At 37.1% G+C, this 23401-nt stretch overlaps 6 protein-coding genes across 12 annotated transcripts; 1 reads left to right on the plus strand and 5 right to left on the minus strand.

The window, feature by feature from the left end:
• Positions 1-8: 8 nt before the first annotated feature.
• Positions 9-15429, minus strand: LOC124404617 (b(0,+)-type amino acid transporter 1). 5 transcript variants are annotated; one of them, XR_006929024.1, is made up of 7 exons: positions 13059-13189; positions 11054-12120; positions 10754-10967; positions 10137-10442; positions 9866-10004; positions 1241-1252; positions 9-688 (listed from the first exon to the last, which is right to left on the minus strand). XR_006929024.1 is itself a non-coding variant. In XM_046878935.1 (5 exons), the coding sequence occupies exons 1-5, from the start codon at positions 15153-15155 to the stop codon at positions 9940-9942; spliced, it is 1677 nt and encodes a 558-aa protein (XP_046734891.1). In that variant the 5' UTR covers positions 15156-15429; the 3' UTR covers positions 9630-9939. The 5 variants fall into 5 exon arrangements, 3 of the variants coding, with proteins under 3 accessions (XP_046734891.1, XP_046734892.1, XP_046734890.1); XR_006929023.1 differs by lacking the exon at positions 1241-1252 and having other exon boundaries at positions 9-695; positions 9867-10004; XM_046878935.1 differs by lacking the exons at positions 9-688; positions 1241-1252; positions 13059-13189 and adding an exon at positions 15131-15429 and having other exon boundaries at positions 9630-10004.
• LOC124404619 (torsin-1A-like) lies at positions 1259-2814 on the minus strand. The gene is made up of 3 exons (XM_046878938.1): positions 2572-2814; positions 2003-2268; positions 1259-1854 (listed from the first exon to the last, which is right to left on the minus strand). The coding sequence occupies exons 1-3, from the start codon at positions 2756-2758 to the stop codon at positions 1276-1278; spliced, it is 1032 nt and encodes a 343-aa protein (XP_046734894.1). The 5' UTR covers positions 2759-2814; the 3' UTR covers positions 1259-1275.
• Positions 5216-8797, minus strand: LOC124404618 (glutathione synthetase-like). The gene is made up of 11 exons (XM_046878937.1): positions 8366-8797; positions 8010-8193; positions 7733-7808; positions 7462-7595; positions 7287-7329; positions 7123-7196; positions 6804-6968; positions 6539-6692; positions 6247-6354; positions 5883-6166; positions 5216-5764 (listed from the first exon to the last, which is right to left on the minus strand). Exons 1-11 carry the CDS (start codon positions 8475-8477, stop codon positions 5638-5640), a joined length of 1461 nt encoding a protein of 486 aa, XP_046734893.1. The 5' UTR covers positions 8478-8797; the 3' UTR covers positions 5216-5637.
• On the plus strand, positions 8994-9753 carry LOC124404620 (uncharacterized protein C1orf131). The gene has a single exon (XM_046878941.1). It carries the CDS (start codon positions 9073-9075, stop codon positions 9613-9615), a length of 543 nt encoding a protein of 180 aa, XP_046734897.1. The 5' UTR covers positions 8994-9072; the 3' UTR covers positions 9616-9753.
• Positions 15430-16267: 838 nt separating the features above from the next.
• LOC124404621 (cytochrome b5) lies at positions 16268-17780 on the minus strand. Of its 3 annotated transcripts, none has more exons than XM_046878943.1 (5): positions 17604-17780; positions 17354-17523; positions 17088-17216; positions 16823-16896; positions 16268-16663 (listed from the first exon to the last, which is right to left on the minus strand). In XM_046878943.1, the coding sequence occupies exons 2-5, from the start codon at positions 17486-17488 to the stop codon at positions 16579-16581; spliced, it is 423 nt and encodes a 140-aa protein (XP_046734899.1). In that variant the 5' UTR covers positions 17489-17523; positions 17604-17780; the 3' UTR covers positions 16268-16578. The 3 variants fall into 3 exon arrangements, with proteins under 3 accessions (XP_046734899.1, XP_046734898.1, XP_046734900.1); XM_046878942.1 differs by having other exon boundaries at positions 17354-17542; XM_046878944.1 differs by lacking the exon at positions 16823-16896 and having other exon boundaries at positions 17354-17780.
• A 1148-nt stretch (positions 17781-18928) lies between these two features.
• On the minus strand, positions 18929-23322 carry LOC124404622 (cytochrome P450 4C1-like). The gene is made up of 13 exons (XM_046878945.1): positions 23222-23322; positions 21432-21613; positions 21242-21348; positions 21081-21171; positions 20671-20856; positions 20519-20588; positions 20300-20426; positions 20163-20223; positions 19945-20060; positions 19767-19835; positions 19516-19693; positions 19263-19447; positions 18929-19185 (listed from the first exon to the last, which is right to left on the minus strand). The coding sequence occupies exons 2-13, from the start codon at positions 21610-21612 to the stop codon at positions 19006-19008; spliced, it is 1551 nt and encodes a 516-aa protein (XP_046734901.1). The 5' UTR covers position 21613; positions 23222-23322; the 3' UTR covers positions 18929-19005.
• Positions 23323-23401: the final 79 nt, after the last annotated feature.

Consider the following 23401-nt stretch of genomic DNA (forward strand, 5'->3'; position numbering starts at 1 on the left):
CAATCAGGACACACAACTAATTACTAATAAAGTTTCAGCAAAATTCCAGTCATCTTCTACAATTAAGCACTTATCTGTATCGGTGTAAGCTTTTTGCTAGTATATATCAAAATAGGGTAATAAAACAATAGGTGTAAATGAGATGCCATTTTACTAGAAATGCAAGTTATTTTAAGTTTACTATCACGTTAAACGTGTCCAAGATTCTGACTAACAACGAGAGAATTTTATTTAGAGAGTTACTGTTTATTAAGGATAACAGTTCTACCATTTTATCTATTTATGTATAATATTTATAATAATAATTGATTGACTAATTTATATGTCGATAGAACGTCTAATTTTATGCAATATGTGTATTCTATGAATTTTTTGCAAACAGTCACAACTGTGAATCAGATTCACATTGTTTAAAAAAGGGAAAAAACGTAATAGGAAATTGTAAATCATTAGCAATTTTAGTAAGAAAGTAAACCCCACTTTTTTTTATGCAACAAAATGTTCGATTTTATACTTATAAAGCATTGTCAAAGTTCTATTTTTGCATACGTAGAATAGCTTCTGTCTCTGCAGATGTTATTTCATTACACTGAGGTTTCGATATATTTTAATATTATAAAAAAAAAAAAATTTTAAATAGCTGTATATATATAGGTATATATGTATATGTATATATATATGTATACATGTATGTACAATTATCTGTATGTGTACCTACTATCATTATAACTACTATCGTGTATACATAAAATATTTTTATTGTCTGAGAAGTATTCTCAAAATGTGCCAATAAATACTAATAAACTTTCTGTTTACCAATGCGTTATTCAATATTCTGTATTTGTATAAGTACCTGTTACATGACAGTAACACAAACTGGTTTATATAGGATTCACATGTTGAGATGGGTTAAGGAATCACATTCGTAAACCAAGCTAAGTACAGCTTAATTTGTTGGTGGTTTGTTTATTATTAACACTTAACACCTTCGATATATTATTAAAATTGAGTTATTATTACGCTTCATTATTTTTCACTATAATAGTCTTACAAAATATAAAAATACCATACCGATAGCGTATCCTCAAACATTCGATGTATGACAGTGAAATCATATTTTGATTTCAAACATAGCTCTATTACTTGTATGGAAAAAAATATTAGTATCATACTATTCGAGAATTAACATTTTATCGAAATTATTTCACGAATAAGAAAGATTATTAATCTTCGACAGCATACACATATTTGTTGAGACAAAATATTTGCGAACTATCATAGTTTGAAATTTCTTCGCGAACGGAACTTTTGTTTTATAGTGGAAACTTTTTGATCAAGTCTTTTACAACCAGCGTTTGAATAAAGCTTATGCGGAGATGGTCCGAAGGTGACATGTGTCATAGCTTCTTTTATCATCTCAGGATCTGGGTCAACGTCTCTTTTAAGAAAGGCATCAATTATACAATTTTTTACATGAATTTCCTCAAGTGGTAAAAACGGAATATAATGATCAATGAGACTAGTTTCGATTGTATCGCTTTTGTGAAAACCGCCCTTTTCATTGAACGCACCAATAGCAAGTAACGATTCAAAGTCTTGTAAAGTGGTCTCGTCTCGTTTTTTTCCAGCTTGCCACAACTCTATCAGGTGCTGTGCCATTGCAGAACCTCCGGTGTTGGACAAAAATATGAATATAGCTTCGGTTGGGTCTACATTTTGGATCTTTGGATTATAGTCCAAAAATGGCACAAGTATGTTAAGCGTCTCTTCTGGTATTTTATCGACTTCGTCAAATATGAAGATTGAGCGTTTGCACACCTGAAGATGCTTCGTTATTTCCTCTCGAAGGGTCCGCTATGATAAATTACGTTTCAGGTATTATTGTTGAATATTAATTATATCTCCCTTGAAGACAGAATTCGGATCAAGTTTGTAATTTATTTGAATAATTTCTGTGACCAATGTAACTTGTATAACTGACTATCGAAGTACAATTACGAACCTGATATACAGTAACGTTTCCATCGGAAGGAAAATGAAGGCGTCCTTTATAAAAATGAACGTATTTACTGTCGGCACCATTTTTATACAGTGCGTCAACGATGAAATTTGCCATGTAGTTTTTACCACTTCCAGGTAAACCGTGAAAACTCATAGCCAATGCCTTCTTTGGATTTGTAACTTCGAAATGACCTTTCAATGCGTGCAGCACAGTTTCATGTGCCAAATGTTGCCCGTAGAGTTTATTCTTCAGTGTAGTATCAAGCACTGCAAAGGAAACAACGGAATTTTATCTTTTTCATTCGATTGGTCTTAAATTCTGGATCGTCGAGCAGTTAATTTTTATTACTCATGAGAATAGTTCTGTGTTGCAACAGAGAAGAAAGACCAGATGTGACTCAATGAATTTGATTGCTCGATTGCGGCACAAGGATATGAACAGTCCGATTCTTATCGAAGTCTGGTATATATAGTAACCATTTGCGCAACTTGAATTTATTTAGAAAAAAAAAAAAAAAAAGAAAAGAGACGCAAAGAAGGAAATCTGCCAAATGAACAAAAGATACTCACAAGTAAAATCAGCTGGAATGTACTCATCTGTGCAGCACTCCTTGAAACGGCACAATGACATATAACCTAAGCCTGCTATTCCACTGGCAATACCACCTACTGCGACAGGGATTAGTGGGAAAAAACACTCCCCGAAATGAAAGCATAATAAACAAATACTGATTTTCAAAAACGTTCTAATATTCATTGTCACTTTGATATTAGGTCCACATAATCCGTATACGTCGGTTATTTACATCAGATGAGTTATGGTAATTTTTTTTTAAATGAGGAAGTTCTATCCCCCCCATAAAAAAGTACACATGTGATGAGTAATGAAAATATTAAAAACGACTGTTTGTAGTGAGTAGAACAAATTTATCCTATTTACGACTGTTTAAAACAAGTTTGTCCTGTACATGTCTCCCAGAGACTCAAGCCGGCAAAATTGTTTTTAGAACCTATTTATATAGAGAATTGGCCTGTCATTTTTGCAGCAGTGCTGACAGCAGTTTTGTGTCTCTCATCCTCAACAGCGTTTTCGGTGAGCTCTATCTCACTACTAGGGATTTTTTTGCACTTGCAGCTGATCCTTTTGAAGTACACACCTGATTTGTACGAACAGGTTTGAAACTTCGTTTGGAGCAAAGATCTAATCCTCTTTGGATTAGAGCCTTAGGCAGAAAATCAAAGTACAAAGAGTCGAAAATTTTTATCATATTAAAATGGTTGAAATGCCATAATATTCGAAATAATATATCACTGAAACACATAGAGAGCCAGATGAAATAAATATTTAGTTGATAATTTGAATGATAATTCAGACTCAAAAACGAGATATTTTCATTATATTGTGTTTTCTACTACTTAATTCGCAATGGTTCGATCATACGAGTATAATTACTTCGGTCAACACTTCGCGAGAAAGTGAGATTTTTTTTACAACAAAAAAGGGGGTGATAAACGAATTTTTTTCAAACACCCAGTATACAGGAAGCATAATCAACAAAATTATGTAGCGAAAATATCAATGAAAATTTTTAATATGCTTCCCACATGCAAAACATAAAGCTAGAATGGAAAGCGGAAAGTCCTTGTCTGCCCGTTTCCGAATTGGCCTAAAACGCGCTAATTCATGCATGCTAGACATGAACAACGCGTTTTCAAAGGGGTCGAAAAAAATGTACTATTTCTTCACTCCAAGCATTCCAATTTCATTCAATTCCTCATTTCTGATCAAAGAGACTACAAATTAAGCTTCACAATAGTAAAAAATTACGTTTCTCACCTTTTGCGAAAATTTTTACATGCCTACAATTTCAAAGGGGAAAGATTAATATTGATTGGCAGCAATTCGTAAATATATATTTCACTTTATTCCTGCCAATTAAATATCAATATTAAGTCATCAACCATAACAAACACCAAGAGTGTACACATTAGAATGGTCCAAGAGAAAAAGAATTTTTTCTTTAGTTAGCGTAAAAATATCGTTCTAGATGATGAAAAGCAAATTCTGTGAAAGTTTGAGCTCTGAATATTAATATTAAGAGGTGCCTCATCGCAATGTCTGATTTCCCATTGAAATAACACGGGATTTTTTTTTGTTCATTTGGCAATTTTATTGCGTTCTAACGAATGAGCAAGTTGTAGAAATCAATACATATTCTTATAGGAAATTGAACTATCTACAAAAAAGGTCATATGTGATTTTTTGCCAAGTTGACTCGTTTAAAAGTTGTTCAAGGTTAAAGTTCAACTTCAAATGGTATACGATGACTTCCAGAATTTTTTTATATTTTATCACGAAATAATGGCTCAAAAACATAAAACATCATATTTTTACCCACCCTTATTTTTATAACATAAGCAACATAGCAAAATTTATCGTATTCATCGACTGTTCGTGAATACCAATGTAAATGCATGCGTAGGGAATTTCACCTGTCCAATCAACCTTTCCATGGCATTCACGATATTTTCATTTTTATTTTCTACTCGCAGTACGAACTCAGGTAACACTTTATGTTTTTCATAAGATTTTATGGAACATCCGTGTCCAATTACTGAATTATAGATGTTGAATATCCTCAACTTTCCTTTTTCAAACTTGCATTTTTTTGTGTCGACAACAGAAAGAACAAACAAAAAAGTCGTTTTTAATTGAATCCATGGATAGGTCACGTTGAACTAGGGTTCCTTGAAATAAATTCAGAAGTTTTTTTTTACAATAGGCAAAAAATAAAACTCTACTACTTAAACCTATACATCAGGGTGTATCACATTTTGAAAAAATTTGATTTTTCTACGGGTGCACGCAGAAACTGCTTGTATCTGACCTAAAAAGAAACCTCGAAAAGATTCAGCAATGAAACACCAGTTTTGGGGTGTGTGAAAACGATTTTTCGAGAAACATCTTTTTGAGGCTTCTGCTAGACCAGACGTAAGGATTTCTTGCATGTGCTCGTAGAAAAATCTGAAATTTTTGAAAAGCGAATCGACTTACAGTACACATATATATATAACGTATTCATATAACCGAGACACACGGATAAAATTCATTTTTCGCATGTCCCGTGGATAAGTATCATTTAATTTATAAAAATACAGATATATCATCAATTTTCGAAAAATATGCATTTGTATTTTAACAGCTAATTCCCTGTTTATTTTATAAACGTGAATGGATTTAATTTCTTGTGCGCAAATAACTATGTGGTACGTTACCAATTACCAACGGTAATAACAATAACAACAACAATAATAGTAATAACAGTGTTATCTACATTTTTAAGTGCAATGAAAACAATGAATGGCTCGTAATAAAGAGATTATTTAACTAAATAGCGTTATTCACAAATATTTCGAAGAACTACTTGAATGCGAATTTGATCATTCAATTGAATCTTATTCAAATCAGCTCCTTCTTTGTGCAAATGTGACTGAAACTGATATACACATATCACTGAGTTCAATGCAAAGTTTGACTGTTTCTATTCCTTTTCCGATTTGCGTTTTTTTTTTTTGTTCCGTGCGTTTATTAAAAACTGTTGCGTTCTAATAAGAGTTTAAACATTTTACAATATTTCATTGCACAAGGTAAGGGCTGTCAAGAGCTCCTGCACCTGCAACAATCCCTCCTTCATCTGCACTCGCTGGTTTTGTTCGCAGAACATGGCCGACTTGTTTGTTAATTTTTACTTCGTTTGAATCCCTGCAATTCAAATTCCTTATCAAAATTAAATCATTTATAGCCTCATAACAATTATTCTGCTCTAATTATTTTGCAAAAAGTTTTCTTCACTGCTTCATTTCTTTCCATTCATACACACCCAAGAATAACTCCGTAAATCCCAAGTTCAGACACAAGGTTTTGCATTTTAAGCTCATCTCTATTCCCTGGGCGAATTAAATAATTTTCCTGCATAGGTGGATGGATGCGATCCATAAGTATCCATGCTGTACGTTCTTTAGAATCTCTCATAGCTTTCAGTTGTGTGAGCACATCTTCCCCGTATATATTATTTCCTCCCCCCTCTCGTTGCGGCTTCAACACAAATCTTCCTGGTTCTTTCAGAGCCATTGCTACTGCCTTTTCTCCTTCCCCGTTTTCGTCCTATTGAATACAAATATTCATAGATTTCGTTGGATTCATTTTTCAGTGAAGTTTGAGCGAAAGATAGCGGCGTTACTTACGAAATCTAATGAATAAAGTCCAGTGAATATAGTTCTTATCTTTTCCACTATACTCCTATCTTCGAAATATCTTTCAATAGTACCTTTTACAGCTAATGCCTGTTGAACCTGTAAGTCAAAAACTCGAACAATCAAACGAAAGTTCAACTTGTATCTATAATATTGGCGAAAGAGCAGGTCAGAGTGGAGCACAATTGTATTACATTGAAAAAGAAATAGTAATTACGGAGCGAATGAGTTTGTCAAGCAAACCTACTTGTAAAACTGATATTCTAAATCATATACAATGTACCTTTTTTGTTCCAGCTAGATGATATTGGATTGAAGGACATTTAATGGCTGACGATCTTTCTATCATCAATCGAGTAGACCACTCATGTTCTGTAGGATATTGTGCTGGTTCATAACCGGAACGAAAATACACTACAGCTACTGTAAAATTTCCACTAGAAGAAAAGAACATCACATAGTAAAAAGAGAGTAGACTGAATCTAAGCAGCGATGAGTAATCAACTCAAATACTCTAGTGTCATGGATTTACGAAAATAATTACTTACATAATTAACTCTTGATTTTGATTAAGGTGTCCTTGAGCAGCTACTTGTCCTAAAGATTTTCGAATAACTTTGATAAACGGATTCTTCTCGCGAATTTCAAATTCATGAAACCTTTGGTCACATATATTAATCGTTATGTCTTCAACGATGAATAATATAACTGCTCTGTAAAGATTAAAAAGTCACATATGGAGATAATTTTTTGTAATCATTTTTAAAGTCTGGAATATTTCAACTGAAAATTTGGAACTCTGTTAAGTGATGCAATAATACTTTTGACAAATCTTGTCATACTTTTATCATCACAATTTATACCTACTGTTTATTATTGTATAATTTCCACGCCTCAATCAAACCTTCGCAAAGACCAGGAAGTGCATTGTTTTCAGGAATCTAAAAATAGTAAGAATTAGCTGTACCCTTAATTTCAGAATTTTTCAGTTGTTGTCTCATGATACGCCGAATGAATCGAACAACACTTACATTTTTCAATTTTTCTTCACATTCCAATTCTTTCAAAATATATCTGCAAAGTTTGTACAAAAATATTAGCTTCAATAATGTACAGATTCTTCAACGATTAAACAATATCTTATTTCCTCCCAAGTATCATACTTTCCCCTTCCCCTGTAAACATCAGGTATTCGGTGGACCATACCTGTGATAACGTGTGATAGTAGTTGCTATGCCAGCAAAGCTTGAAGCTATAGTATTCATTTCAACTTGCATTATATTGGTTTCATGTAGATTATGCAGCAAGTAATCTGAACGCAGTAATCCTAAACTGATACTCTGTAATAAGGTCAATAAATTGTTAATTCTTTTTTGTCCTACACGCTGCATATGCAAAATAAAAGGTGCTTGCCATTGTAACCGCTACTAAGATCTATAATACATTTAGGTGTGTCAAGCATATGATCTGTTATTACCTGCTTGAAGCCTTCGGCATGCACAATTTCATAGATACCAAACAATCGGGCTGTGAAATCGTCAACTTCAACTGTGCTGAAAAATAGTTACAAACAATAATGAAAGGTACCAAAATATACTCGACTATGTATTACTTATGCTATTTGAATTACACTGGATAACTGAAATCATATAAAAATTGCTGTTTATTTTCTATAAAATTTTACACAGTTTATCTAATTGTAAAAAGTATATACCTTACTAAAGTACAATGCATAAATTTGGCTGAATGCTTACCTTTTCAAGGTTTCTGTGATGAAGTTATGATCATGGGCGACCCGGTGCGTCAATTCATTAAGTATTGTTTGTACATTTTGGGCTTTTTCAAATTCCTTACGTGGAAAAGAGGATGGCAATAATATAAAGGGAGCAAAACACACCTCGTCCTTATTCAAATGCTCTCTGCATCTCATGCAAGCTCCTGAAATATATAATAATATTAGTGAAACACATGTAATGAAGATTGAAATGTTGAAGTATTCATGCAAAATACGAAGAAAGAATGTAATAAATTGACCGATAGTGTAATGAAAATAATTAAGTATAACTTGACATGTTTCACTGAAATCAGTAAAACCGGCTATATTACTTACCATGCATAAGCAACCAATCTTTGGCCTTATCGGTAACTTCATCTAGCTCTTTGATAGATAGAGGAAGTTTCGCACAAGTTTCTAATGGTAATAGATTCATAGTATCATTCATCCACACAAGTTACGGTGTGAAAAATATCAAATATTCAATAGAAGTCTAGGACTTGATAAGCGGCCGTATGTATAACGTGAGTATTTGCACAGCAGATATCTAACACTTGTCAGCAAAGTTCATAATCACTATTGTTGAGGTTATCTAACCGAAACCCAATTCCGGTAGATAACGATAGAGTAAAATTGTCGATTCCTTTGATGAAAATGAATCTTTTTGCAATTCGCAAGCAACACGAATTCTCCACAACTGTAATTACTTTTTTTTATTTTATCCCACTCGCAATTTCACTGACAACGTCAACGAAGAATTAGTATTTGATAAGGTATATTCGATTTATTCTACACTCTCCATCGGCCGGAATGTCGGATTCTCGAATTTTGACTATACACTTGTGTATGTCATTGGATCTGTTATCTGATTGGCCCCAAATAAGGATAAAGTAGGGAATTTCTTTCAAAAAGCACAATGTGATTGGCAGGCATGGCGATTGTCACACCGTCACAACTTCCATACATCGTATTGTGTGACGCCAACTGCCAAGGCGTTGAAAACAGTATTCGACCGAGTGTCAACGATAATAATAAATGAGGCGATGGACGAGTTCATAGTGACGCGAAGTGCGACTTTGAAAAGGAATGCCAACAAGGATTTTATTTCTGTGTCATACACGGCGCCAAAGAAGAATCGCAAGTCAAGTGAGGTTAAACCGAACACAGACAAACGTGCTAAGAATGATCTGAATGTAGTCGTTCCGACGAATAATGCGAAGGGGACCCGTCAAAGTGATGTCAAACGGCAACAAGACATACAGATGAAAAGGGCAAGGTTTGATGTAATCAAATTTGGAATGTCTGGTTTCGATGGAGCAAAGGGAGAAGAGGCAAAAATAGCTCTGGCGGTGAAACTGGGTGCTAAGCCACCAAAAAAGAAGGGAAAGAACTATAAGGAACTGAAGCTAGAGAGGCAAAAATTAAAGGAACGAGCACAGAAAGAGGAGCACATGTCAGGACTTGGGAAGAATGTGGCTAAACAACGTTTCGTTAAGAAATCTAGAAGACGGGATGGTCTTTTGAACAGTTACGGAGTAGTTACAAAGACTCGAGCCACCATCACAAATAACAAAAGACATTTTTAAGAAATCGGTTCATGTTATTGTTGTCTTGTTTTTTTTATTGTTTCATTACATCGTTCATTGCTATTTCTAACAAATATAGTATCACGTGTATACTATTTCAAGTACAACGAGTAATAAAATAATATTTTAATCTGGTTATATATATATACGTACGGATCCTTTCAGCGAAACCATTGCAAAAGATTCTTTCCAAGATTCCACTATTTATCTGTATAGCAGAATCTATATGTGTGTGTGTGTGTGTGTATATATTTTATGAAACCAGTTTTCAGTTCCACAACGGAATGATTCGGTACCTAGAAAACTGGTTCATTTAACTGCGTATCAATCAAAGGCAGCTGCAGTTGGTGCTACCTCGAGCAACATTTGTAGAAAAGCATTTACACCTTCTGCAAAAATTGAATTTTCGGTTACCATTATGTAGATGTGTACCGATAAAATCACGCAATTTCAAAATCATTGATTGCTCCAATTACTAATTGTAAGCTTACTAGATTATGTTATATGTGAGAGATTCTTACCCATAAATTTCGGAACGTAACCATACTTGACAAATGGTAGGTAAAATAGCATTCCAGCGGCTATAAAAGTAGCGGCGTACAAATATTCAATTTGCGGTTTATCAATGATTGGGGCGACTATCAGGTACGCAGAGATACCGAGTACCAGTATTGGTATCGGCAAGGGGCATTTGTATGGACGTGGATGATCAGGCCTGGTTTTCCGCATGACCAGTAATGCTACCATTGACCCGCCGTAGAATATCCAGGCAGTAAAGGAGAAAAAGTCAATCAGGGAGTCTATACTGCCAGACAAAACCATCGCACCTGTAAAGTTGCAAATAAGTCGTTTGAGATCCACTCGGAATATGTTTGAAACATATGCATTATGGTGGTTCGATCCAAAACGAAGTTGAAGTTAGGAACGTTAACGTAATGAAACAATAGGGAGAAAATCACTATTTTTCAGTTTTTGTAATGACTAAACGAGTTAAGTTTTCATACTTCGCTAAATTTGCGAAATGAGAACTCTACCCTAATATGTTTCGATAGAATAACGTTACTGACTTCAACCTCATGATCCAAAGTGTCTGACTTATGGCAAACGGTTTTTATGTATTGTCTTTATTCAAACGTACCTGCAACAAGAGAGTGAAAAATAAGACCTGGAGCCGGAGTAAAACGTCGGACATGAACATAGCTCAGGCAATCAAGTAGATGACCTTCTCTAGATGCGGCAAAGCAAAGTCGTCCTGCAGCAAATAAAGTCCCATTGGCTGACCCGAAAGTACTTACGGCGACAGATAACGGCATTAGCCACGCCATGACGCCCAAAATTCGATTACCAAACGTCTGTAACACCGTCAGGTATATTAGGACTTGTGCGAAATTAATTATCGCATAACTTATTGCAGGAAGTTAGATAAAAGTCAACATACCACAGCAACGGCTTCGCTCTCAATCATTTCAGACGGTGACATGACTGCTAAGTAAGAGATGTTGATGAGGGCGTAACAGAGTGTGACTAAAGGAATGCCGATCATGATCGATCGTGGCAAATTCCTCGAAGGGTCCTTAATCTCCTCCGTGACATAATTGAGATTGTTCCAACCATCGTACGCCCAGAGTCCAGTATAGAATGCAGTCGCAAGCCTTCCAAAGTTGACTGTTGTTTCGGCAGTATCGAAAGCCCCTCTAAGGTGCTGAGTATTGCCCTGTATCAGCTTGTACGATCCGCCAGCGATGACTACAAGAATGGCGATCAGTTTAGCAGCCGTAAAGGCGTTTTGAACACCGGTGGCAAGATTAACGCTGTAGCAATTAACGAGGAGAATGACAACGATGGCCAAGAGAGCAACTAGCTTGACGACTTCCTCCGGGGGATTACACTCGGCGACAAAAGCCTCCACCGCGTACTGGGCGAATGATAAACAAATAATTGCCATCTGAGAGGGTTTTAGAACAAGGGTCGATACCCATGAGAAGAGGAAAGCCGGGGGCGCCCCGAAGGCGTCCATGAAGTACGCGTACTCCGCCCCCGAGCTGGTATTCATCGTCCCCAGCTCGGCGTAAGCTAAAGCCCCACAGAGACTTAGAATACCGCATGCTGTCCACACCAGGAAGCTCACGCCGATGCTACCGGTCCTCACCAGGAGACCCGACGGCGAAACGAAAATCCCCGAACCAATCATAGTGCCGACGATTAGAGCCACCCCACTGACGAGTCCCACCCGTCTCTTGAGGTGAACAGCGTTGTTCTCCGCTGCGTCCGCCCCCTCCACCCCTCCGCCCCCTCCACCCCCGTCTTCGTCATCCCCCATACCACTCCCCGTGCCTTGTTGCTGTTGTTGCTGTTGTTGTTGGAGCTGCGGCCTCCCTTCCCACCCGTTGCCGATTCTTGACCCCCCCATTTCTGCTCCTCCTTCCGGCCATGATCTTCCGTTTCCCTGTTGCTGCAACTGTTGCTGTGTTGTATTGCCCGTCTGCGGATCATGCCCTGCTGCAGCTGCAATCATAGATATGACACCGCGTCAGATTAATGTGTGCTTAAGTAAATCGAAGCTGCCGATTTTTATACGGTGTTTATCGGTTTCTCGAATAATTCGTTCCTCACTGATGATTCGGGGAAGCCATTCAGTTGTGCATGGTTGCCGATATCAAGTATTTGTCATACCTCGCTGGCTTCTTCATATGTATTACGGCTTCATCGTATTAGAAATGAATAATTGAGAAACGATCGACCGATTTTAACATCGTTATAACTTTCAGAAAATGCGCTAAAGCGAATTCCTCACTTCAATGTGAGGTGATGATGTAGTCACGATTGATTCTCTATCGATAAGCCAAAGCTCTGCATAGCTCTACCAATTGTTCCAATTGTATCCGATTTAATTTTAATCGGTTTCTATCTCCTGTCGTGAATTTCACAATTTGAAATGTAAGTGTGTCATATTAATTTAAATGTTCTATACTATATACCTCGCACGTGTGCTGCGTATTGATCATATACTTATATTACCTCATGTGTGCCGTGTGCAATCGTATATGATCATTTTTATTCACTAAAATTACACTAATCGATATAACGTTGACACATTTAAACGTAAAATTTTAGTAGGAAATATCATTTTCATATTTGGAATTTGGGTATCGCACTGTCAGGATTGCAAATTAATGAATACCGAAAGCACGGGGGAAAAATCCGATCGAAATGAGATTTGATTTGATTGGAATTTGAAGTAGTTGGTAGGATTCCAAACTGTACTGTATATGTGTTCTCAAACAAGATGCTCCACCTCTCAGAAGCTGTTGCAAAATCGAATAATCCCCAATGTTTCAAGTTTCAGCACAATACTCGTTAACCACTGAAATACGTATAGGACATACAATATTCACATGCGTATTCATATCACCGTAATAAAAAAGTAGTAAATGTTATAGTACTCGAATATTGACGACGGCATGCAGTTAACACGTTGAACAGCTTGTTTCGCATCCCTTCGCAGTCTGAACTGATCACTGGACAACAATGAGACCGCGACGAACATGCATAAGAAGGTTGCCAGTTATATATATTATACATATTATTAAGTCGTTGAAGTGACGAAAATAGCTTGTGGACCCTGGCCAGGTTATACCTCGTGACCAGGCTCTCTCATTTCCATCCCTTCTCATTTTCTCGAAACGCCGGCGGAATCGAAACGTGAAACTCAAGGTCGAGTTCCACCCTAAGGTGACCTTTCGCTAACCGACCGATCGATTCCGTATAAGTCCGCGCGTCCATGCTGATTTGACCGAAGGGTTTCTCCAGACTGTTATCAGCACCAATTTCGACATCCATCGCAACTTTGTTAACGTTTTGTTCCCGCGTTAAAAAACCGCCGATTATTTACGACCTATGAAATCTCGAATGTCACATGTTGGCGGGCGTGCCAAATTTTAACGATGCAACTATTCATCGTTACGACTTTCTCAAGATGAACCATCAAGATCACGATGAAAAATACCTTTGACGTTTAACGGGTTCATATATTTTAACGTGTTAAAAGTTTCTCGTGTCAGACATATGGGATACAAATCAATATTTAAATACCGTCTCGACATAGAAGTATGTAGTCATGATTGAACATCTGCTCCTCATGCACTTAAATCAATGGAACTTACTTTAAATGTTGCACTCTAAATTTCTTGACCCGATTTCATTCAACAACTGCGTTATATAAAAATAACAATTTTGATACTCGGGCAAGTGTTATTATAGCTGCTCTTTTTTGTAAATACAATTTTTATCACCTAAAGCGGTTACTACCAACGCACGTCGTTGTCGTTATTAATTTGTTTCGAATGGATCCGATTGCGTAAATTTTATTCATTTCTCATTTGGTTCGAAACAGCAATACCGGGGTAAAAATTAATTGCGCGGAGAAATATGCTGCGCGAAAGAAATGCGGAATCGTCCGAAGCGTATTTTTGGATCGAGAAGTCACACATACCAAATTACGAGACTTTGTAAACTGGCATCTGTCCGAAAGCTCTTAATAGTGTCGCAAGTCACTACTGTTTTGTCTACGCGGGATCGTTTAAACGCACATCAAATTTTCTTTCCTGATTGAATCGATTGGTCTTTAAAGCATTACATCTCGATTACATCCACCGTTATACTGGTAAAAGGCAATTGTTAACGCTTTCCATGAGCTTCGAGCTATTAATGATAGAAAAGTCTTCGCTGGACGATTTACGTTCGAATTAACGCTATTATAAGTCTAATGGAGACTCATTCTATACTTTCACACTCGATGTCGTGCACCGGATATTTGGTCCTGAATCCCGATTACTTCTGGACTTATTTTTTGTCTAGACGATATGTAACTTATTGTATTACACGTAACTCCGTCATGCAATGTCCTCAAATGCCGCTGGGTCATATTACTCACTCGCGCAATTGGCAAGTGTGCTGTAGTACACGTGAACCTCCTCAAGAGCGGTGATACAGAGATTGTAACAGCACACTGGATAAAATACGATATCGAGCTACGCCGATTATTTTAGTATACGTACAACATGTGAATAAGTCAAGTTTAATGCGGATCCGAAATAGCCTGTGATCAACTAATTGTCAATCATAAACGTTACCATCAACTACTGTCTTTATTAACTCATTTACAATTTCGTGCTCTTGCATTTTTTCTAGGGGATATCCCATCGAAATAGTTGTATGTCGGTACCCTTATCCTTGACAGCGTGTGTTTATTGCCGGTAAAACAACCACCGTTGTGCATATTTAGGAAAAGGTACCACTTGAGTACTTTACATAACAAACGAGCCTAGCACTACGTTCATGTTGAAAGGATATAATAAGGAAACGATGGGCACGTGTTCGATTTGGGAACATGTAAAAGCTCAACTGATGATAACCGCCACGGTGAAACCAGAACAGACAACAGTACATAGTGGTAGTTGCGTGGAAGGGATGAAATAGCTGGAGTTAATAAAAATTTGTAAAAAAATTTTTTTACCTCGTTTAAAGGGCGCGACATACATGACTCCAGAAGGGACGATGAGGAAGGGCGGATCGTGAAACCGCCTCTCATGACACTTCGACGGCTTTTCAAAACTACCACTTCCTTCGCTTGCCTGCCTGTCTTACTGCCGAAACTTTCCTTTGAGCTTTCCCCGTCTTCTCGGCACGACGAAATGCGCAGCTGACGTGGGGCGCGATTCTTTGATTCACAGCACAAGTGTGATAAGCGGTAGTACGAACGTGCCTGAAGCCCGTCGAGTACTGTCAGTGGCCCGAGCAAGTCCAAGCAAGTCTGACTTGATGGACTGGGGTGGACTGGGGCGTGCGACCCGCGGCACGCCGGCGCTCGACGTCGCTCGATAGAATTTCCGTCACCAGAGTCGATCCGCCGCCAACCCCGCTGCTCCCGCCTAGCCATTCAAGTCGTCGCGATATCCTCGTGTGATGTACACAATACTGTACTCGCCAAACCGGCCATTCGTCGATTAATGCAATCAATTAGCGGCCTGCTGCATATACGTTTATAAACGCGTGAAGCCAATCCTCTACTTACGAAACCTTGTTAAATTCTATTTGCGAATCGTATATAAATTAACAATTGTGAGCACTGCTATTTTACAGTACCTATTGACTGAAAGGTTTTTTTTTTTTTTTGGTCAATAGTTTATACGTCTCGTCTTTTATCGGTACATCTATCGTGACGCAGTTTATTACTCCGATCATACTATAAATGTTATACGGATGTATGTTCGCCTTTCGTACGTTGTACATGATACGTACTTACACTTCACGGACACAAAATAATTTATTCCATATACGAGAAATCGCTTATGCAGGTCTTCCGAAGGACGGGGAGTATCAAAGTTCAGTTGTCAATTATGATTATTCAAGACAGTGTGCAATGACGTCCACTATAGTCAGTTTTGAGTTACTAATTTCCATATTGAAAGTTATTGAAAATTTTAACGATTTATACGTCAGGCATAAATTATACTCTATGAATTTGAAATTAACTGTTCCAAGCTGTACAGGTGCATTTGATTTTTCATTATTTTCTTACCAAGTTATACCTGCGAGAGTCACACTTATTTAGTTACATTGATTTTAGGAACAGGAAGATCGCCATGTCGTCAGATAGAGTATCACTATATAAAATAAGTTTATAGCCCATCATAAACGCAATACATGATACAAGGTTAATTTTATAAATTCAATTATAAACGATTCCACTGTAATAGTACATACAATAACATAAATTCAACTAGTCTGAAATAGACGTGATTATTTTGAATACATACGAGCACATCAGCCACTTACAATTTGTATATAATTATCAGATGCCAAAGAGTGTACTGCAGGCACCCAAGCCGATCTCTTGAATAACAATTCCTCCATTAACAACAGTTACTTAAAAAGTACCAAAGAGCACAGGAATGGTCCTTTTTAGTACGGATTGATGAAGTAGCGATACACAAGAGTTGCTAACACTCCAAGCGCTACAGGAATTAGCCACGAACGCCAGGAACCACTGTAATTTCAAATTCAATCCATTGAGTACAAGTCTTTGTGCGTATCGATAGAATTTTAAAAGATTGCTGTTTAAAGGTATCGAAATGAATCTGAGTTACCAGAAGTAACATCTACAATTTTGAATTTCCTTAAAATCATGAAATTTTTAGACATGTACCTAGATTCATCATCTTCACTCTTTCCATTCGACCAATCTGTGGTCTTCTTTTCCTCTGATTTTGTTCTGTCCTCCTGAAAGTTAATGGAAAATTATTGAGCCTGTTTAGTCTAACAGTGAGAAGCTCGGAGGAACACAATAATATGAGAAAAAATAAAATAGAATGGTCAGTGATGATAATTTGGGAAACACAAGCGATCTATCTAATTCAAGGGAATTGTTGCAGTGTACATACAAGTCGATTAACAAAAATCCTGACACTCACTTCGATAAGTTCTCCTATTTTGAATGGTTCCATCATTTGTCTAGCATCACTAGAATGCCCGACATCTTCAAAGGGTTCAGAACCATCAATTCCAGCTTGTTCTAAGAGCACCTCTTCGCCACCAGGGTGCTGAATTTTCCATAGAACATTATATGATTATTGTATTCATTCAATAATAGCAACAAGTAGTCTGCTGCATGCAGCGAACAGGTGACAGACAGTCACGATTGTTGATGCGGTATATTGAATGTAGTGTAAATTGGTACCTCGTTGAGAAAGGCGGTTACATCGTAAACTTTATTATGGATAATGATCCAAGTGTCTTCGCTGTGATTGTGCTTGGCAACTTCCGCCCTCGAGTAAAGCTTCATGGGAGTCGTCGTCGAACCTTCGGTCGCCATTTTACTTAGCACGCAAGTTCGGATGACTTTCTTTCCTTTGAAATTGAATTGGAACTAAGTCGGAAACGGTTTTCGCCTCGTTGACGATTTACTTGATTAGTTGCTGAAACTTTACCCCAAATTACCAATTAAAACACTTTTCAGAAGATCCTAATTTATGCACTGTCACTTGATCGACTTTCCGTCGCTTCATCGGCGTCCGCCAGCGACAATCAGTTTAACACCATAATCATGATGTAGGTTTTGTCGTCCTGTACTCCCACCACGCCGACAGACACCGGCAGTAATGTCCAGTGATTGCACACCACGTTACTCACACTACGCCGACTGGACTACGCGCTGCCCTGCTGGCAGTAACTGCAGGGTCAGGGAGTCAGCTCAAAGCTGCTGTAGCGTTGCTGTAGCTCAAGTTGTAGAAAATGTGAGTGATTCAGCTAGAACCGCTAGAACCTAGCGAGCGGATCTGCAGTCTTTACTCTACTACGCTCCGCCAGATGTCTCACAATTCAGAAATTGACCTTCTCTAGTTTTCTTTTTTAGATCTTCTCACATTCGATTTGGGCCACGGGCCTCAAGTTCCTTCGTTGGACCCACCGTGTGAAAATGACAGGCGTATAACTTGTCGTTCATGAGGATCAAGCTGAAACATTTGCCGCGTGACGTCACTGTTGCATTTCCCTAGTTTTCCAGGCTTTCCATTGGTTAAGAACTGGGGAAAACAGTGCACTATAGTCTTCCACATTCAAAGCATAGTTTATAAGTTATACAACAATAATGAATTCCGAAACTGTTAAATGAAATTCACAAAAAGTGTAGAATTGAGTTTTAAAATATTTACGGTAAATTAGTTTTAATTTTACATATAAGTATGTATGTGTATATATTTAACAAGAATTAGTCTAATAATAAAAAATACATAAAATGGGAAAGGACTGATCTTACAAAAAATAAGTTCTAGAGAGTAAATATTTTACAGGAAATATTACATGGTTTTGTTTTTACAGAAATATTGTTCTACAGAATCGAGTCTTACGGAATAAAATGGACGTCTCGACCGATTTGCAGAATTCAGTCCTACAGAAACGAATTCTGGCGGGAGAGGATCGTTTCTACAGAAAAAGTATTGAAATAAAAGTTCAGAATTATTCGTCCGAAAACTGCATTTGAGTAATTTCTGGCATTTTTTAAGGCGTCTGGCCGCCCTGGCCGCTCGGAAAAGGGGTTATTTTTGAAAAATTCATAAATTCGAAAGTATCAATAGAAATCTTTTTATTTTTTAACATAGTATTTTGTTTCATATTTTCGAGTCTATCAATTTTTCAAAAATATACCCCTTTTCCGAGCGGCCAGGGTGGCCAGAGGCCTCAAAAGGTACAATAAGCTAGAATAAATTAGCCTTCACTTTTTGTCGAAACGAACTCTGTAAAAGCGAGTGCTCAAAACTATCTTTATGTCGTATGTAAATTGAAGTATAGTTAAAAACCAAGTCGAAATCAAAATCGTCCCATTGTTCTGTCTCAGATGTAATTAATTGTTGATGTTCGTTTCTCAATTCTTATCGTAATTGGGTTGACTGGCTTCAGCATGACGTCTGCTTTCAGTTTGATATCCTGTATCGGTTGTACATTATCTTTTTTGATGATGTATCTGCGTAGAACCGTCGCGAGGAGTGTCTTCATTGCCATCATGGCATACTTAGTACCTGAAATCACGATCGAATCATCTATCATTCCCGACCATTATCGATGGCACTTTCGAATCCGTAATCTTAAAATATACCTAGACAATTTCGCGGCCCGGCACTGAATGGCAAGTAACAGTAAGGATGTCGTTTAGCAACTTCTTCGGGTAGAAACCTGTCAGGATCAAATTTCAGTGGATCAGGCCAAAACTCTTCGTTTCTGTGAGTATACAAGATTGCAAGAACAACTGAACTTCCTGCTGGTAGCGTGTGTTCACCTAAAACCAACAATGCAATTGCAGTCTGAACATTTGTAAAGTCAAGATAATTCAGAGTTAAACCACACCTATATCCAAATCTTCTGTTACTGCGCGAACAAGAACGGGCCCGATGGGGAATAGCCGCATAGTTTCTTTTATAACACGTTCCATGTACTCCATGCGTGGTAAATCTTCGTGTGTCACGGTTCGTTCGTCGTTATCATCATTTCCGAAAATCTCAGAGAGTTCTTCGTACACCTTGTTCTGCAAAAGACATCGATGATCGTTACATTGTCATGGAAAAGTTTCGGAAACTGTAAAAAATCTCAATACACACCTGTACGTTTGGATGAGAAGCCAGCATCAATATCACGAAACAATTTATTATCGCTGTTGTATCGTTTCCCTGGAAAACCAAAATTCGCACATTACATCGGTGAAAAATTGCTGAAATCGTAGAACGAATAACACAATCAAGCACACGCAGATGGTGTTGAACATAATGAAATACCCACAGCAATCATCATTGTATCAACTTCTTCACGAAGTTCGTCATCCGTAAATATCTCCTCATTATGAGTTAACTCCATGAGAAGGTCTAGGAAGGCTTTTCTACGATATTCCCCGTTGCCTGTAGACAAAAAATGGAATATGGATTACAAAATGACAAGACCATCATAGTTTGTGATGACGATAATGCAGCTGTCTGCAGTTGTTAAATGTTGTGACTTACGCGCCCCTTTTTCCGGCTTATCATTGACTTTGAAATATGCTTCCTTTTTTTTCTTTATCACCTGATAAACAAGACAAACAACAAATAAGTATACCGTAGTGTACAACAACTGAAGTATTCATAGACGCGCTTCATACCTCGTTGGTAAGACTGTGCAAATACTTGACGCATTCTTTCTGAGTTTTGCCAAGTTGTGTTCGCTCAAAGATGAAATCTGGATGCAGCCAGACGTGGAATATTCTTCTGAATATGCCCTTCGAGACACTGAAATAATTGAGCAGCACATACAATATAGTTGGGAAATTCCAGAGGAAGGTTGAAGGAGGGAATAATATAGAACTGATTATTCTTCACACCTTTTTACAGCTTCAACGTAGCGGCAACCGGACTCAGTTTGTGCTCTCACCGACACCCCCATGGCAGTTTCTGTAGTTAAACGCGCGATTCTTTAAATGTAAAGCTACATGCGAATGGATAATGAATCGGAAGTCGAGCAATTGCAACTTACCACAAATAATGTCCAACGTACAGAGTGACACGTAATCAAATACGTCGAACTCGTCCCCGTCCAGTTCGACCTCCATTCGCTGAACCAATATTTTCGACTGGATCGCGAAGACTTCGACGAACGATTCCAAGATTCGGGAGTTAAAGGTCGGCATTATGAGCTTCCGCTTGACCCGCCATTTCGACGCTGAATCCCAAAATTTGCAAATTATTATTGTTCTCGATTTCGAGTAAGAAAAATAACGAGACCGAATGATCAACGCTACTGCACGATTTGCCCTCCGCAAAATATCCTCATATTTATGTATTCCTGACGCGTACAAGAGACTCGATTGAGTCTATGGAGTAATTTGATAACTTGTACGTAAGGCACGTTGCGTCAAGCTATCAAGTATAATAACGTCAACTTACCGGGGGCGGTAAATAATCCCGTCCCTAACCATGGTCGGATAAATTTGTACAGGTCTTCTTTCTCGATAGTCTTTTGGCTAAGAAAGATTGTCTGGAAGAAATGATAAATCCGTTATCATAGTACGACGATATCGATTATCGAAGCCAATCACTTGTTATACCTTCATTTGCTCAGGATTAGTAACGCCTAAGAACAATCTGTGCCCAAACCAGACTCGAAATGGGGAAGGATACAAATCCCCGAGCTCCATAATCTTCCTCAAGATGTCTACAGTAGTTTGATTAAAATTCAAAATGTGAAAATTCAAATCGTTCGAAAGAGACGAATATAATCGAACACATTTTTATTACCTTCGTTACTTCCGACGAATATGAGGGTATTGCCGAAAATCGGCAGTACCGGAGGTCCGCTGAATTTTGAGGCCTGTTTGTACAATCTTAGTCTTCGCAGATGGTAGATTAAAATACTAATTATTCCGCAGAGTATTGCGGACGTTACGATAAGCCCGCTAATGCTAACAACTGCTGTCATTCTGAAATTTGACGGCGATTTTCAGGTTTGTCAGAGTTACACATGTAATACAATTAATTCATTCGGTTAGTATATACAGCAGGTCAAGGATGATATTTTGAAACTAAATTTATTCCATCAACTCTTGAGCTTATCAAAATTTCGCGCGTACAAATCTGGAACTAATGGCCCCGATCACCTTGGCTCAGAGTACGTATAAGAACTAGGTTTTGACGATATCGCGTTGACCCTGTGATGTTGGTTTCACCTTGGTGTCATACGTGCGCATAATTCTTAATAACTGCGTTTATGTTGTAACACAGATCTAATCCTAACTGCAACAAAGCGTATCACAAAAGTGTATTTTTTTTTTTTTTACCAATTGACTAGTTGATCTGATCGGAAGTCTGATCGGTTGCAGTAATCCATGCTTGCCAAAGAATTTTCAGCGTAAAAGTTTATCCCGAATTTCAATAAAACCTACAGTGAAATGATAATTCTATGTGTTTCAAAGTACAGACTTTTTGTAAATAATATGACCTGGAGATCATTTCAGTGATTCAGGGAAACCAGAAATAATTGTTTCAATTGATTAAGTTATATTAATTTGTGTAAGCTTAACAGTCTTATTCAAAAGACTAGTAACTAGTTCAAGAAGGTGAATGAGAAAAAAAAATATATGAATATGAGCACATGAATAAATATTGCATAGAAAAAATAAAAAAACGAAACAGAGATAGTAAAATACAAAAACAACCGAAAATCCCGAATTAGATACTTGGTGAATATCAATGGAAACATGTGAAATGTGTAACGAAGCGCACTTGAAGCAAGTGATCGCAAAGTGGAATTGAAGTATAATTTATCGGGTGCTTTACCTGTCAGAACGTGTAGGAATAAAAGTTCGAATTTTTTATTCCATCAAAATTTTTATGGGTGATTACAGCTAATAAGTTTAGCTTCCACAATTTTTTTCGATCTTTTCCGTCCATGTATCCTTGAGATATGAATTTTCAAATTTTTTTTCTTTCAAAAATTCATAACTTCTCGAAAAATTGACCAAATGAGGTATTTTTATGTTTTTATTTCTTTGAAAATTCATTTTTATAACTTCACTTTAAGAAAAAAACTTACAAAAAACGTGGTTATTATCAATTCGAATTGGAATAAGAAAAAAAAAAATTGAACGACACGTGACCCCATGATAAATTCTACGGTATAATTTATTAAAAAGAAAGCAATGTTATGTTTAAAAATAAACATGAAAAAAAAAAGTTTCCAACTTCTCGAATTCATGAAGTTTGAAGTTTAAATGAAAACATCAGACTACAATTGACATTAACTATGTTTTTGTATAAAAAATAAATAAATAAAAATCCACCTCGTTTGGTCAATTTTTCAAGAAGTTTTGAATGTTAAAAAAAAAAAAAAAACAGACTTTAAAAATTCATAACTCAAGAATATGTGAACAAAGAAAATTGTGAAAGATCGTTTTATTAGGTGTAAACACCCATAAAAATTTGAATAGAATCAAAAATTCGAATTTTTATTCCTGCACGGACTAACGGAGAAAGCCCTATAAGGATATATAAGAAAAAGAGAAAATCTGCGGTAATATTTTCGGACGTACCTTCTCCTCTTCTTTAAGCACTATAATTCTATAGAACAATACCGTATGGTGGTTCGTGATTGACTGACCATCCCGAAGTTAGTTAACAATAAGTGGGGTTCCTCCTCGTTGGATTCACAAACCCATATGACTTAAAATTCACCTTGAATATTGTCTATGTAAAAAAATTTTATCTTAATT

This window comes from Diprion similis, chromosome 3, assembly GCF_021155765.1.
Source record: "Diprion similis isolate iyDipSimi1 chromosome 3, iyDipSimi1.1, whole genome shotgun sequence".
Classification (NCBI taxonomy): domain Eukaryota; kingdom Metazoa; phylum Arthropoda; class Insecta; order Hymenoptera; family Diprionidae; genus Diprion; species Diprion similis.